At 37.0% G+C, this 15,246-nt stretch overlaps 2 protein-coding genes across 2 annotated transcripts; both read right to left on the bottom strand.

Annotated features, from left to right (window-relative positions):
• Positions 1–749: 749 nt before the first annotated feature.
• Positions 750–2,031, bottom strand: LOC103936015 (F-box/kelch-repeat protein At3g06240). Its single transcript, XM_009345850.3, has one exon. It carries the CDS (start codon positions 2,029–2,031, stop codon positions 799–801), a length of 1,233 nt encoding a protein of 410 aa, XP_009344125.2. The 3' UTR covers positions 750–798.
• Positions 2,032–12,712: 10,681 nt separating this feature from the next.
• On the bottom strand, positions 12,713–14,574 carry LOC103927238 (F-box/kelch-repeat protein At3g06240). The gene has a single exon (XM_009336131.3). It carries the CDS (start codon positions 14,557–14,559, stop codon positions 13,375–13,377), a length of 1,185 nt encoding a protein of 394 aa, XP_009334406.2. The 5' UTR covers positions 14,560–14,574; the 3' UTR covers positions 12,713–13,374.
• Between the last annotated feature and the right edge of the window lie 672 nt (positions 14,575–15,246).

The following is a 15,246-nucleotide window of genomic DNA, read 5'->3' as shown; positions in this document are numbered from 1 at the left end:
AAATGATAGAGCTTCAAATTGTAGTCTGTTGTTATTATTATCTCAGAAAATTTATGGCTTGTGGGAATTGAGTTCATTAGACTTTAGGGTCATGAGTGAAAAAAATAATTTTAAATATGTGTTTATTTATTTATTTTTAATCAATATAACATATTAAAATAATAAAATTTTCATTTATGTCGGTTATAACCGCCATAAAGTAAAATAATAAAATAGTCAATTTCTGTCGGTTATAACCGCAACTATTAACTTAAAAACCATCAGAATCTTCAAAAATATTAAATATCCAACAAGATTTTTTTTTATATCCGACAGGACTTTATGTCGGATATAACCGACAAGATTTTCCTAATATCCGCCACTAATTAAATGATGTGTCGGATATATTTTATCTGACATGATTTTTCTAATATCCACCACCTAAAGCTAATATTGTAGTAGTGTAATGCCTTGTTACATGACACAACCAGTTAAGGTATTGGTATGCCACAAAAAAGACATGAATACAAGAAACACGACACAAATGCAGGCCTAGCTAGAAGGTTTAATTTGATTATGTTAAATGATTAAAAGTTATTAGTTTAAGAAGGGAATTCTAAAAGGAAAAAAAATGAAAACATAAGGGATTCTTAGTATTAATTAGCTTTAAAAAATAGTTATCGAACACTTAATCACATTACAAAATGTGAGAAGCCCAAAAACGAAATGCAGTCCATGATAAGCAGATATAGTTCAAAGGCCCCTAAAAAAAAAAAAAATTAGAAGGTGCAAACTCAAGCAATATATCAAACATATAAATTAAATAGGAGAAAATGGAACTTTGCCCTCGACTCGCTTAACTGGAACAATACTTTTCACGTAATCTATAACCCTATTCCTATAGATAATAACAGGAATATGAAGATACTTGAGATTTTCGGTACTAGAATTGTAAGAGGTGGCTCTTCCATCGGAGGCAATCATAAGAAGCTCGTCATGTTTCCAAAGTGTCAATGGAAACTCAATGCCTTTAAAGGGTCCAGCTGTTAGGTGTTTTGTCCATGAATTCTTAACTCCGTCATAGTTATCCATTACCCATATTTCAAATAATCTGGAACTCTCTTCATAACTAGTGCAATAATAAGTGATGGATTCATTATACAGAAAAATACCGTCAAGCTTAAAACCAGATTCTCTCCTAGAAGGCAGTTCTATCCTATCGAATATCTCATCACCTAAATCAAATGAACATATGTATTCCTCGTCATCGCTTGACAACCAATAACAAAATCCTTTCAAGTACACCGAACAAGAATAGGGATAGCTACAAAATGATAATATTTTACTTGATATATTTATCTTAATCTCTTTCCAAGAGTTAGGAGTTGTTGTGTATACCTCAGCTGTATGAGGAAGAGCAGTATGTTCAATATATGTTTCTTCACCATCTGAATACTCACAATCATAATTTTCTATAATTCGCACAACCTTGTATTCTTTAGCTTTACAATCATAGCCAAATCCCAATCCTTTAACGGTCGTTTCCAATCCAAATTTTCCTTTTCCCCTAGGAAGGGGTAGAAGAAGGCGTGAATTGGGAAGTTGACTGAATTCCCCCGTTGCTGGATTGCACAAAAAAAAATATTCCCCTACTGTTACACAGACAATCCCATTACAATAACCGTGAATCTCTACTTCATGATGGTCTTCCCATTGCAATAACGGTACATTAGTTAGGTCCTCAACATCATAATGAAGGTTGCTCTCATCACTATCAATGGAAAAATTAATCATGGACCAGAAAAATTCTCGTTTCCAACTGTCGTAAGGGAAAATGGGCATCTGAGAACGGTGGAGAAGGATACACGTGGAGGATGATAGTTTGTTGTCCACGGAATTGTTGAGGTGTTTGGCCACAAAACGAGGACTATTGATGAGGGCGCACCAAGACTTGCGTATGCATTTGAATCGCATCAAAGACTTGGGCGGCAACCTGGACAGGATTTCGACCACCCTATCTTCAGGAGCTTCACTTTCACACCCCTGAGACATTTAGCAGTTTTGTCCCACAGGAAAGAACACCACGAGTTTGAGAGCAAAACTAAATCAAAGTCCAAATCCCTAAGGCCTGGTAAATCAAGGTTCTATTAACAAACATATTACCACATAAGATGCCTACGTGCAACAGTACTAAATAAACTTGGAGTTCCACAACCACAACATATTTAGCTAAAATGGGTGGTGATTCAGTCAGTTTCGAGTTTTATGGAGAATCATATGTTCACATTTTTATATTTTTAGATTTTTTTATTGATACAAAAATAACCATTCGAATTTTTACCTTTTTAGTTTAAGGTTAAATTGATGATAAGGTGAGCATGATATTCGTATATGGGCCAGTGTGCAACATCACAATTTTAATTAACATAGGAAAATTCATATATTACACGAGTTTTAATTAATTAAGCCAATTTTTTTTTCATTAGAAATACTAGATGTGGCATTTGTATCGTGTTTTTTGTGTTCATGTTATTTTCGTGACATATCTGATATCTTAACGGGTTGTGTTGCGTAACACCGTTAAAATAAATGGGTAATGTGAGCCAACCCCTTACCCTTAAAGAAAATATTTATTAAATCAATAAATAATCCAACGAAAAACATAATACTAAATTAGTATCTACATACCACATTGTCATACCAATAGTACCTTAAAACATAAAAACATATTTGTCTTTCAAGTATCACATAGACCAAAATAAGAGCCTAATGAAAAAAAAGAAATTATTACATTACTACAAAATATCAAATGTTCAAGGATATGCACAATCATTGTTCTAAAAATCCCCGCCTAGCCACTAGGCAGCTGGCCAGCGCCCCAATTAATACCTAGGCGCTTGAAATTTAAGAAAGGGCACCTAGACCTGCTGAGGCACCCGCCTAGACCTGTTGAGGCGCCTGCCTAGTTCGTCCAGACCCGCTGAGGCGCTCGCCTAGGCCGCCTAGTCTGTCCAAACCCACCTAGGCACTCGCCTAAGTTGTGACTCACTTAGATAGAAACTAGATAACTTTCATTTTGCATTTTGTTTTTCTCAATAAATTGTAAGAGACTTGTTGAATACTTAAATGAACACACATTATATGCTTGTTCCCTATTTTTTCATTATTTTCCAATACTTCATAATATATATGTCATTCTATTTTGTATTTTATGATGCAATTATATATATTTTAATTTTAAATAGATACTTATTTACATGAAACATAATGCATTTACTTAAATCCACCTAGTGCACCTAGACGCCCGCCTAAGTCCTGCCTAGCCGCCAAGGTGCTAAGCCCCAACCCACCGCCCGACTAGCGCTTAGCTTCTTTTCGAACCTTGTGCACAATAAAGAAAGTTGAGCCGTTGATTTTTTTGCATCCGCTTAAAGATCCTGTTTTTAAAAAAGAAAAGTTGAAAAATGAAATCCAGTGAGAAGAATAGAGCATAAACAACAATCAATGGTTAAATATAAATCTAGGGTTTATGGATAATGGTGTCGCATTTCGAAGTTGAGCCTTGCACGAAAGCTGTAAAACTTGTCATTACGAGTGATTGTATTATTATTTTTTTTTACATTAATTTTTATTAATTTTGTGCTCAAACAAAAAAACTATTCATGACATTTTGGAGGGTTTAAAAAATCTAAACGATAACGTAACTATTGTTTAAGCGTAGAGGATGCAGTCACAAGCGTTTATATATTCTTTAATTTTTCAACTTGTACATTAATTATTATGAATTTTTATTTATTTTGAGGGTTTGTATGGCTTTAAAATTCAAATGACGATGTACCTATTGTCAAAGTACATAGGATGCGATCACGAGCATTTGCATTTTTTTCAAATTTTTCACACTTGTAAATGAATTATTATGAAATTTTTAAACATGCTTTGGTAAGTTTAAATTTCTTTGTATCTTTAATGTGTTTGGAAAAAATTTAATCTCACCCACTTTTCCTCCATAAATACCATCAAACACCAACACCACATCCACAAACACCTTAATGCAGCTTCCCATGCACCCCCAATTTTTGTACTTCTGTAGAGCAGTTCTAGCTTGGAAGGTAAGGGGAACAAATATTGCCCAAAACTCAAAAACACTGCTCCACCGCCTAAAAGTTGAAGGGCAATTAGTAGGTCCTGATATACCCAACTTAGGCCATCTCCAACTGAATGAGGGCCAAAGGGCTCGTTTTAGCCATATAGCCCTCCAAGGAATTAATATTTTAATGAACAATGCCAGGCCATATTTCTTACTATCTCCAACCGAGGGGCCAGAAGGCCATAGGTTAAACATAGTCATGTGACAAAAAACCATCTGCAACCAATTGGGCCAAAAAGGGTCATAGGGCCAAACATAATTTATTATTTTAATTGAATTAATATGGTTACTTAAATTAAACTAACTCAATAATTTTTCGAGATGGAATGTCAATAACTTTTCGAGTTAGAATCTCAATAATTTTACGTCTCGGATTTCGAATGCCACATGTCGATTTGTGCGTAAATTTGCAGATTTCTTGTTGATAAGGAATCTCAATAATTTTACGTCTCGAATTTCGAGTGCCACATGTCGATCTGTGAGTAACTTTGCAGATTTCTTGTCGATATGTAATCTCAATAATTTTTTGGATAGGATTTCAAGTGCCACGTGTTGAGATGTAATTGGTTGTGGGAATTTTAGATAGGATTTTTATTTGCGTGGCACTTCTTATCTTTAGCTTCCAATGTCCATAAATAGGGTGGATATTGGCTTATAATTCACACACCTTCAGCTTTGCCCTCTCCAATATCTCTTTCAATTCAATCTATTTCAGTTCAAGTTTGCAATAATTCCAAGTTTGGATTCTCTTTGGATTCCAACTGGGGGTCCTCATCCAATTCTAAATTGGAAATAAATGGGCGCATATGAGATGAGAAGATAAGGAGTACGATGAAGAAGATGAAGCATGGCGCAATGCATCATATATGGCAGCCATAGCTGGGGTCATGGCGTGTGGGGCAACTAAAGAACAACCTCAATGGGGTGACTCTATTGCTGGTAGTGGCTACAAGCCACAAAATAGAGAGATGGCACATCAGAATATGATGAACAACTACTTCAACCCCAACTCAGTGTACAACGAAGAGGATTTCAAAAGTCGCTTCCGAATGAGGCGTCATGTCTTTGAGCACCAACATGTCAGTCCATACTCTCGATAGAAACTGGACAAATCAGGCCGCTCTAGTTTTTCACCTCATCAAAAGTTTACTATTGCACTCTGAATGCTGCCCTATGCCTTCCCAACTGTTGCGATGGGTGATACATATGGTATGTCTGAGTCTACATGCCATGATAATCTTGCTGAATTCTGTTACACAGTTATTCAGCTTTACAAAGAGGAGTACCTCCATCAACCAAATCAAACAGATCTAGATCGGCTATTTCATAAAGCTGAAGACCATGGCTTTATGGGCATGATAGGGTCATTAGATTGCATGCATTAGCAGTGGAAGAATTGTCCTACCGGAACGCAATGAGGCTTTAGCGGAAGATCGAGAAAGCCAACTATTGTGTTAAAGTCGGTTGTGTCATTTGAACATGGATCTGGCATGCTTTCTTTGGAGTCCCAGGATCCCAAAATGATATTACAGTTCTTGGGTGTTTACTCCTCTTCAATAATCTAACGGAGGGTAAATCACCTCAACTTGACTACTACGTCAACGGGTGTCAGTACAACATAGGGTATTACTTGGTAGATAGCATCTACCCAAAGTGGACGACACTTGTCCAAGCAATTGCAAACCATGCGAATGACACCGCAAGGTGGTTTACCTTACACCAAGAGGAATACCGGAAAGATGTTAAGATAGCGTTCGGTATTCTACAAGCACGGTGGAAGATCATTAAGGAACCGGCAAGAGGGTTGAGTCAAGAAAATTTGAACTCCATCATGATGTCATGCATCATATTACACAACATGATTGTGGAGGATGATTGAGATGGGTATATTGATGGAGAGTTTGATGACAACCAAGAGGATCTAAATAGGTTAAGAAAGGCTCGTGCAAAAATACATGATGGCCCTAATTTGCCTTTGAGTCCAAGACCTGGTAATATCTCTTTAAATGAGTACATAAGGTGCCATAAGATGACACGCTTGTGTGCTACAAACAAGTACCTGCAACAAGATCTTGTTGCACATCTTTAGGCCAACAGAAGAATGGAGTAGGCATTTAAATTTTATCTTGGTAAATGTTTTTTTTAATGTTGTTTAAATTTCATGTTATTAAATGTTTTTTTTAATGTTCTTTAAGTTTCATGTTATTAAATGTTTTTTTTAACGTTATTTAAGTTTTATATTGTTTAATGTTACTTAATGTTATTTAATGTTGTTTAATATTGTTTAATGTTACTTAATGTTATTTAATGTTGTTTAATGGCTTAGGAAGTTATAAGAAAAAATATATATAATTTTTAATTTAAAAAAAATTGTAAAAAAAAAAAAAATTCAAATTTAACGGCTAGCTTACGTCTGCATGACGTCAGTAAGTAGCCGTTAGGATTCAAAATGTTAAACCGGCCGGGGCTAGCTGGCTGGCTGGTTTAGGCCAGCCGGTTAGCATGATTCTCCAATTATGGCCCGATGGGTCCTACGAGCCCTTTGGCCTAGCCTTCGGTTGAAGACGGTTTTCGTGTCATTTTGGGCTATAACAACTAACCCTTAGCTCCAAGAACCCTAACTTCAAACGGCACGACCCTTTTCCACCCCATTTTTTATTGACGCAGGTCTTTTCCACCCCATTTCCGGCTAACGCAACCCTTTTCCACCCAAATTTCCGACCAACGCAACCTTTTATGTCCACTCTATATATTTAGGAGGTGTGTTGTGCATTTGCACATCCTTTCGAAATATTTGAAAAAGTTTCCACCCTAGCATTTGCACATCCTTTCCAAAAGATTTCAATGGAAAAATCCAAAAAGAGGTACGTTTTGAAATGAAATTTCATTATTTGAACCTAGGTTTTGTAAAATTGGGAATTTTGGGTTTTAGCTGCGAATTAGTGTTCTGTACTGTTAAATTCTTTATGTTAATTTGTATTGTGCATTTGGTTTAGAGGTTGGTGAAAATTAATTGATTAAAACACGTTCATCAATTCATGCATACTGCATGCATAATCCTTGCATGTCTATATGTTGGGCACGTTTGAATTTGGTTCATGAATTCATTAAATTTGTGCATACTATATGTATATTTTTTTAATATCCTTTTGATATTGCTACAAATATTCTATTGAATTTTGTTCATGAAGTGGTAGATACTATGTGCATATTTTGTGCATATTCAGTGCACGCATTGATGTTGGCCATACTTGGTTGTATTTGGTTGATGAACTCGTTTAATCAAGCCAGGAAATATGCATATATTGTGCATATCATGTGTGCATGCTTATCTTATTTAATTCATTTGCTTATGTTCTAAATATTGCAGGTCAAAAATCAAATCTGTGTCTCTGACAGAACTTATGTGTCCACCTGATGAGGTGTTTCCTGCAACCATCTCCTATCTGTCATACGCCTCAGGGTATCTAGGTAATATTTGACGCTTCGTGTTCTAACCACTTGGTTGATGTGGACTACGTTGATTGGTTTAGGCAGCTCACTCACTACTCTATCCTTAGGGCTATTAAGGATAGAGTGAGTGATGATTCCATCTCCCTCCTTTTTTGGGAATATGCCGCGACTTGGTGATGGTACTTAGTTTCGAAGAATTCCTCCCCCCCCCCCCCAACCAAAAGAGAAGGAAGATGAATGTTGTCTTAGAGACATCTATTTTAAGGGAATAAAAAGATAACCCTGAAACAATTGGAGGATCAATTCAACATGTACCAGCATCCAAAAGATACATACAAGCTTAGCCTACTATACTTTGCCCACTTTGTTGTTTTGGGCAAGAAAATGAGTCAGCTATTGACTACCACCTGCTTCAATTGGTAGATGATGAAGAAAAATGGGAGACATATCCCTCCCAATCCATATCATTCCAGGTGTTGGAGCCAAGCATATCCACAGCCACTTTGACCTGCCACAAGGTTGTAAAAGAAAAAGTTGTAGAGAAATCGGGGGGTGCGATCCATATGTTTTTCAGGCAATTTCCCTTTTATTTAGTTGTTATAAGTTGAACGCACTTTTGCATTCGTTTCCTCTGTAACTTATTGACATTATCACTTTAAAATTTGAAGATCTAGTTGTTTGAAACTTTGTTGTGCTTAAGGTCCAAAAACTATGTGAGGGTGCGCATAGAGAACCCTCAATTATTGCCCCGGATTTTCCATTGGGACCAACTTAAATCTGTCCCATCATAAGCTGAAGAACAGTCTTTTTGCACAAAAATCGATACGTGTTTGTTTCAATTTTAATAAACTTAATGAATTTTGTGTTACGAATAGGTTGTACTTAGGTATGCAACACTGATTTTGTCTGATGTACATTATTGTCCACCTGATTACTTCGATCGAGGAAGAAACGATGGCGCCTTACTGGAACGTCATGTTTGATGATGTTGAGGCTGGTAAGGATGCAACACCGGAGGAAGAAAGTAAAGGTGTTGCAAATGTTGATCATAACTCTGAGGTCACTACTTCATTTGAACCAAAAGGGAAGTCGAAGAAGGGATACCACACATACCTGGAAGCGTTGCCATCATCGTCCCAATCAACAGTGAGTACATAAATCCCAATAAATTGTAGTTTCAATTTAGACGAGTTCAAATTAAATTATCCCTGGCAAGTGGCCCCAACGACAAGTGCCTTGTAGTAGTCAACGGTCACCCACTTCCCGTTGACATCCACTTTGATTGCATAGTGGCGAAATATTTCAAACCCCTCACTGAGTCCCGATTGAAAGCCTTGTTTGTATTGTTCGCGCAATGCGTGTTTATATGCTTTGAATGAGATGATCTTTTTTGCTGTTAACATCTGCACAGGTTGACAAGCCATTTTTTAATTCCCGCTTCAAGGATGCGATGTTCTTTGCATGATTTTCCTTGTGCTTAGTAATCCTCCATACAATTGTTCCAAGCTCATATGGCTCAAACGAGCCTATGTCATCCATCCAGGGGAAGAGGGAGGTGAACATGAGTGAGAACAGGAATAAGAAGATTTATAGGGTGAGGTACGAGGGGAGCAAGGCTCGGAACAGGAAGATGAAGGTTTTATTGCTTGATTGTGGTATATATTTCTTCCTTATAGGGATGAGAGAATGAGGTGTTTTGTGTTTCCTTTTATATGCACAAAATCACCAAAATGAAAGGACAATTAAATTTAAAAAAAAAATTGAGGTGTGTTTCGTATGTTTCCCAAAATTCAAAATTGGGCCCCAAATTTTGGCGGTGGTTTGAATTTCCTATCTAGAAAAATTGTGAAAATTTAGTATTTGTAATTTTGGTGCACATGTTATGCACTTCCCGTGCACATTACATACAAGTTTTCCATGCATGTACCATATACTCGTACGCACATCGTATGCACATAGTATAGACATTGTGTGCACAACATATGCACATGATATGTACAAGTTGTCTAGGTAGAATTTCGTATAGTTTCTGCAGTTCTTTAGTTTTTGTCAAAAATTTCTTTAGTTCTTTTAAGAATAACTGAAAGCATGGTACACTAAATGGCAAAAAATAAAAGTGGAAGTAGTCGTTAATCCCCTTTCATTACAATGAGTGGCAATGCATATTACATCAAAGTGATCAAAAGTATTATCTTGATGCACCAATGTCCCAATTTAACAAGAAGGACAATGGTGCAGCAAGTTGAGAAGGTCTCTGTAAGTTTCAACTTTGGAAGACTACATAAAAAATGGACCTTTATAGTCTACAAAAAAAGATGGCCAATGCCACACCTAGAACAAACGCCTACGAAGGAGGCTGCACTTTTCGATCACGTCGACATCAAGCCAATCCTTGTTGGCCTTGGCACTGTTGTGAAGATTGACGTACGCCCGAAATAACTCAACTCCTCCCTCATAAGCCTTTTTCTTCTTCTTCATTTCCAGCTCCTTGGAGACGTTGAACCGGCTAACATTATCCTCATATAAACAGTGTTTCAATTTAAGTTTCAGGAGTCTGACCTTGAAGAGGTTCCTCCGAGCTCGGAGTCTGTGGTCGTCCTTGATAGACTTGAACAGCTCAATTATTGCCATACGTACCTCTTTTTCCTTTTCAATGTCGATGATCAGAGTCTTGAAAACGGTGGCATGTTCCTTAGCCACGAGGTTTGCCGCATTAAAATTGAAGTTGCTGATGATTTCGTTCTCGTGGTCGGATTCCCCGGTCGGTGTCATATAATCAAACACTATTGAACATTGCAAGCATGGAGGCTGATTATGTGATGAAGTTTGCAATGTGTTAGTGCTAGTGTGTGTGCGCGCGCATGTGTGGAGTTAGTAATGTGAAATGTTGTGGTTGGATATGCGATTGCCTATGAAATAGGCAAAAAATTGGCGCTAAGAAATTGTTCTGGTTCCCTAGAGAAAGGATGGATACATGGCGCCAAAAAAATACCTTGGTGGGATACTTTCCATAGTTTTTTAAACAAAAATGTGATAAAGAGCAATGTATTGTACGCTTTGGGACCTCCTCAAGAATTGGCACCAAAGAGAATGATACTTACCCCATTATTTTAAGGTTTCTTTTATTGGAAAAGGCACCATGCTTATAGTTGTGTAAATCCCAATCTAAAAAGTGGAAATTGGTTAGCAAAATTGGGCTTCCATGGTTTGTTTGTAAATGTATTAGTTGGCATCATAACCTTATTGATAAGACAAGGTAGATGAGTTGTACATGTGTTGTACATGACCTCACCTTTATGTCTTATCTTAACCTACTTGAGGTGTGCATACCATGTAAATGTGTAAGATGTTCTTTCTTCTCATGTCAACTCATAAATGTTTAATAATAATATGTTAAAAAAAATTAAAAAAAGGGTTTTAATTAGGGTTTTATTCGGCCACTTAATATGACCCAATGGGTTTTCATCCAGATCATGGTGTATAAATATCCTTTTCTCACACAAACCCCATCCCCATTCAATCTGGGTTATAAACATGACAACTGAATATACTTCTTATTTGCACAACAAATGCACAACTCAATGCATGCACAGTATATGTATAACCCATGCACAAGGAGTTGCTTCTACCATTTTTAAAAAATAAACACTTTAATCCAAAAATACCATGACATGCAAAATACATGCACACTACAGGGCACCTTATGCAAGGGAAACAATTATGTGGTTTTGGGGATATCAACAAGTTTCCTGCAAGTTTGTTGGTTATGACCAAGCTTCCGGCGATGCTTGCATTTCCAATAGACTATATGTTCTCCTTGTGACGGGATACGCTGCTTCTTGGGTCTTACGACCAGTGCCTTCCTTGTCGAAGGTAGGATTAACTTGCTTTCGGCTACAGTTTTGAGTTCCATTACAAAGCGGGGAATACTAAGTATGTGGAATCAGAATAAGCTACCTCTCACATTGTACTACTGTAATAGGTCAAAGCCAACTCATAGAAGTTGCAGTTTGCAAATAAGCAAGCTGCAATGGTGTGTTTTGCAGGGCAGTTGCTCGAGATCAAATTTTCGGCAAATGCAAGTCTTGTTACGTATATCAACCACGGCTTCACTATTCGTGTGGTAAACATGAAACTCGATGTCACTTACTTTATGGAGACGCATGTGCCTTACATCCTATACCCTTTTTCTTATGTTTTTTTTCTCACCGAGACCGGGGCACGTGGTAGTGGTCATACGTGTTATATCCCGCCTTTGTCAAAACCATTTTTGCAACACCACCTAATGAAATCGATCAAATAAAGTATGGGCAGCTCCCTCGCCAAGTGCAACATTGTATTAATGCTCTTAGTAATGTTAGTGGTCATTACATTCATTCGAGCCCATAACCACTTTTCCACACCCACATCATTTAGGTATTATGCTACCAAGTCTTTGATCTTGACGAAGTGTATGCGAACTCGGCACGAGAATAGGATTTTACTGCCTTGTTGTAGTGGTAGAAAAAGTTGCCCTTCTTTTTTAGGCGAAACTTGGCCTTGATATTCCCTTTCAAGTGATACATGTATAAACATGTTAATGTTTTTTGAAACCTTATTGACCACGTTTGCGATGCTTGCGTTGCAATCCGAAATTATAACCAAATTCAATACATTCCCAGTCATTCCATGGAGTTGCTTGAAAAAGCACTTCCAGCAATCATTGTTCTCTATGTCGCCTATGCCGAAAGCCAAAGGGTAGATGTTGCGGTAATAGTCGAATGCTGTCGCGACTAAGAGGATACCTTTGTACTTTGAATTCAAGTGAGATGCATCAACCGCAATACATGTCCGCATCCATGACAAGAAACCCCTGATTGACGCATCAATTGCAAAGAAAAAAGTACCAAAAAGAATGGTCTCCATCGGTTAAGATGGTTGTCTTGCTCCCCAGATTTAGCCTCTCAAATTTGGCTCAGTAGGTGAGAACCTTGGCATATGAGTCCTTAGGTGAACCGCAACTTGATGACAATGTCAGTCGTCTAGCCCGAGATGCTGACTGTTGTGACCCCGAGATTGGTTTTAACATCATGCACAACATCTTTGGCACTGTACACCATATCGGGATCATTGAACTTTTCCCTCATCATGTGACCAGTAAGCCGCATGTTGACTTGTGGGTGATGGTCCTTCAACAAAGCCAAATCACATTGTGGGAGACTTCACATTTGGCAATCCTAAACTCCTCACTACATTTTTAGTATCCGAAAATCCACCATGGACACTGGACATTCTTACACTTGACAATGAGACGCCCCTTCAAAAATGTATCGACCGGGTACTGAAAACTCCTTTTAATTGATTTGAATTGAAAACTTTTCAACAGATCTTGCTTGTCAACATTAAGGTCACCATTAGATTAATCTAGGGCTCATATGAAAAAGGATATCATGTCCTCAAAATAAACACTTTAAGAGAGCAGTTCTGCCTACGGTAGAAGGGTTAACTTGATTATATTAAATGAGTAAAAACTTATAAGGTTTTTAAGAAGGGAATTTCCAAAAAAAAAACAAAAACAAAACAAAAACAAAAAACAAAAAAAAAGGGTATTGATAAATTATTAATTAACTCCAAAAAGATAGTTATGGTACACTTTCAAAATTACAAAATGTGGAAATCACAAAAATTAAAGGTTTCAAAAACATTACAAGCGTGGAAATCACAAAAACTAATGGTAGCCCTTGATAAGCAAACATACTACAAAGACCACAAAGCAAATTAAATTAAAAGGAGAAAAATGAAACTTTGCCCTCAACTCACTTGATCGGAACAATACTTTCCACATAACTAAGAGCTTCGAAATCAATAACCTCATTGATAATAGGAGGAATATGAAGATACTTGAGATTTCCTATACTAGAATTATAAGAGATGGCTCTTCCATCGGAGGCAAGCATAAGAAGCTCGTCACATTTCCAAAGTGTCAATGGATACTCAATGCCTTTAAAGGGTCCAACTGTTAGGAGTTTTGTCCATGAACTCTTAATTCCATCATAATCGTCCATTACCCATATTTCAAATAATTTAGAATCCTCACTTGGATCATAATGAGAGCAATAAGAAGTGATGGATTCATTATACAGAAAAAGATCATAAAACTTAAAACTGGATTCTCTCCTAGAAGGCAATTGTATTCTATGAAATATCTCATCACCTAAATCAAATGAAAGTATGTATTCCTCGCCATCGCTTGCAAACCAATAACAAAATCCCTTCAAGTACACTGAACAAGAACTAGGATAGGTTTTAGTTGATATATCAATCTTAATCTCCTTCCAAGAGTTAGCAGCTATGGTGTATACCTCAGCCGTGTGAGGAAGAGGAATACTATGATAAAATGTTCGCTCATCATCTGAATACTCACAATTTTCTATAATTTGCACAACCTTGTATTCTTTAGCTTTGCAATCATAACCAAATCCCAATCCTCCAAAAATCGTCTCCAATTGGAATTTTTCCTTGGGAAGGGGTACAAGAAGGCATGAATCGGGAAGTTGCCTGAATTCCCCGGTTCCAGGATTGCATAAAATAATAACAGTTTTCCCTGCTATTACACAGACAATCCCATTGCAATAACCGTGAATCTGTACAGGATGATGATCTTCTAATGGAAACGGTATGTTTAGGTCCTCAACATCATAATGATGGTTGTGCTCATCACTATAAATGGAAAGATAAATCATGGACCATAAAATTTCATATTTCCAACTTTTGTCTGGGAAAACCGGCATCTGAGAACGGTTGAGAAGGATACAGGTGGAGGATGAGAGTTTGTTGTCTACGGAATTGCTAAGGTGTTTGGCAACAAAGCTTGAACTATTGATGAGAGTGCACCAAGACTTGCGTGTGCATTTGAATCGCATCAGAGACTTGGGCGGCAACCTAGACAGGATTTCGACCACCTTATCTTCAGGAGTTTCGCTTTCACGCACTGGGGACATTTCAAAAGTTTTGTTCCACAGGAATTATTTACACGTATATATACACATGAATGAGCACCAATAGGTTGGGAGACAAACTAAATCAAACTCGAGGTTCAATTACTAAACATATTACCACACAAGATACCAAAATCCAACAACATTAAATAAAGTTGGACTTCCACAACCACAACATATATAGCTATCAAAGAAAATAAGGAGATCCAGTCAGTTTCGAGTTTTTCGGAGGATCATTCGTTCAAATTTTAGTATTTTAATATTTTTATTGATACAAAATTAACCATTCAAATTTTACCTTTTAATTCTAAACTAGATTACCTAAGAAAGGAAAATTCGCATGATATCCGGATATGGGCTAGTATGTAACATCACATGATTTTAATTTAACTAATTCAGAATTTTAATTGCCAATTTTTTCATTAGAAATACAATCACATAACCACTTTTCATCTAAGTTTACCCCAACTTTGTTCTACACTTGGTTAAAATTTTAAAATTTAAACCTTTCTAAATTCACCACATTTCTTCCAAAAATACACACAAAGACTAACACCTTTCCAAAACACCCCAACACAGGGAAAGGGATCCTCTCTTAATCCCTTTCCACCTAACCCATCTACTCCGGGATCCGAACCATTCAAATTTGATCCAATGGCTACAGTTATTATCACTTTTAAAGGGGCCTCC

The sequence above is a fragment of a genome, unplaced genomic scaffold, assembly GCF_019419815.1.
Source record: "Pyrus x bretschneideri cultivar Hongxiangsu unplaced genomic scaffold, Pyrus_bretschneideri_v1 Contig71, whole genome shotgun sequence".
Classification (NCBI taxonomy): domain Eukaryota; kingdom Viridiplantae; phylum Streptophyta; class Magnoliopsida; order Rosales; family Rosaceae; genus Pyrus; species Pyrus x bretschneideri.
Note: the sequence above shows the minus strand (reverse complement) of the source record. Positions and strands in the feature narration are given on the sequence as shown.

What these genes read in the sequence shown, in the direction of transcription:
- LOC103936015 (XM_009345850.3), bottom strand. Translation starts at nt 2,031, where the DNA reads ATGTCTCAGGGGTGTGAAAGTGAAGCTCCTGAAGATAGGGTGGTCGAA.
- LOC103927238 (XM_009336131.3), bottom strand. Translation starts at nt 14,559, where the DNA reads ATGTCCCCAGTGCGTGAAAGCGAAACTCCTGAAGATAAGGTGGTCGAA.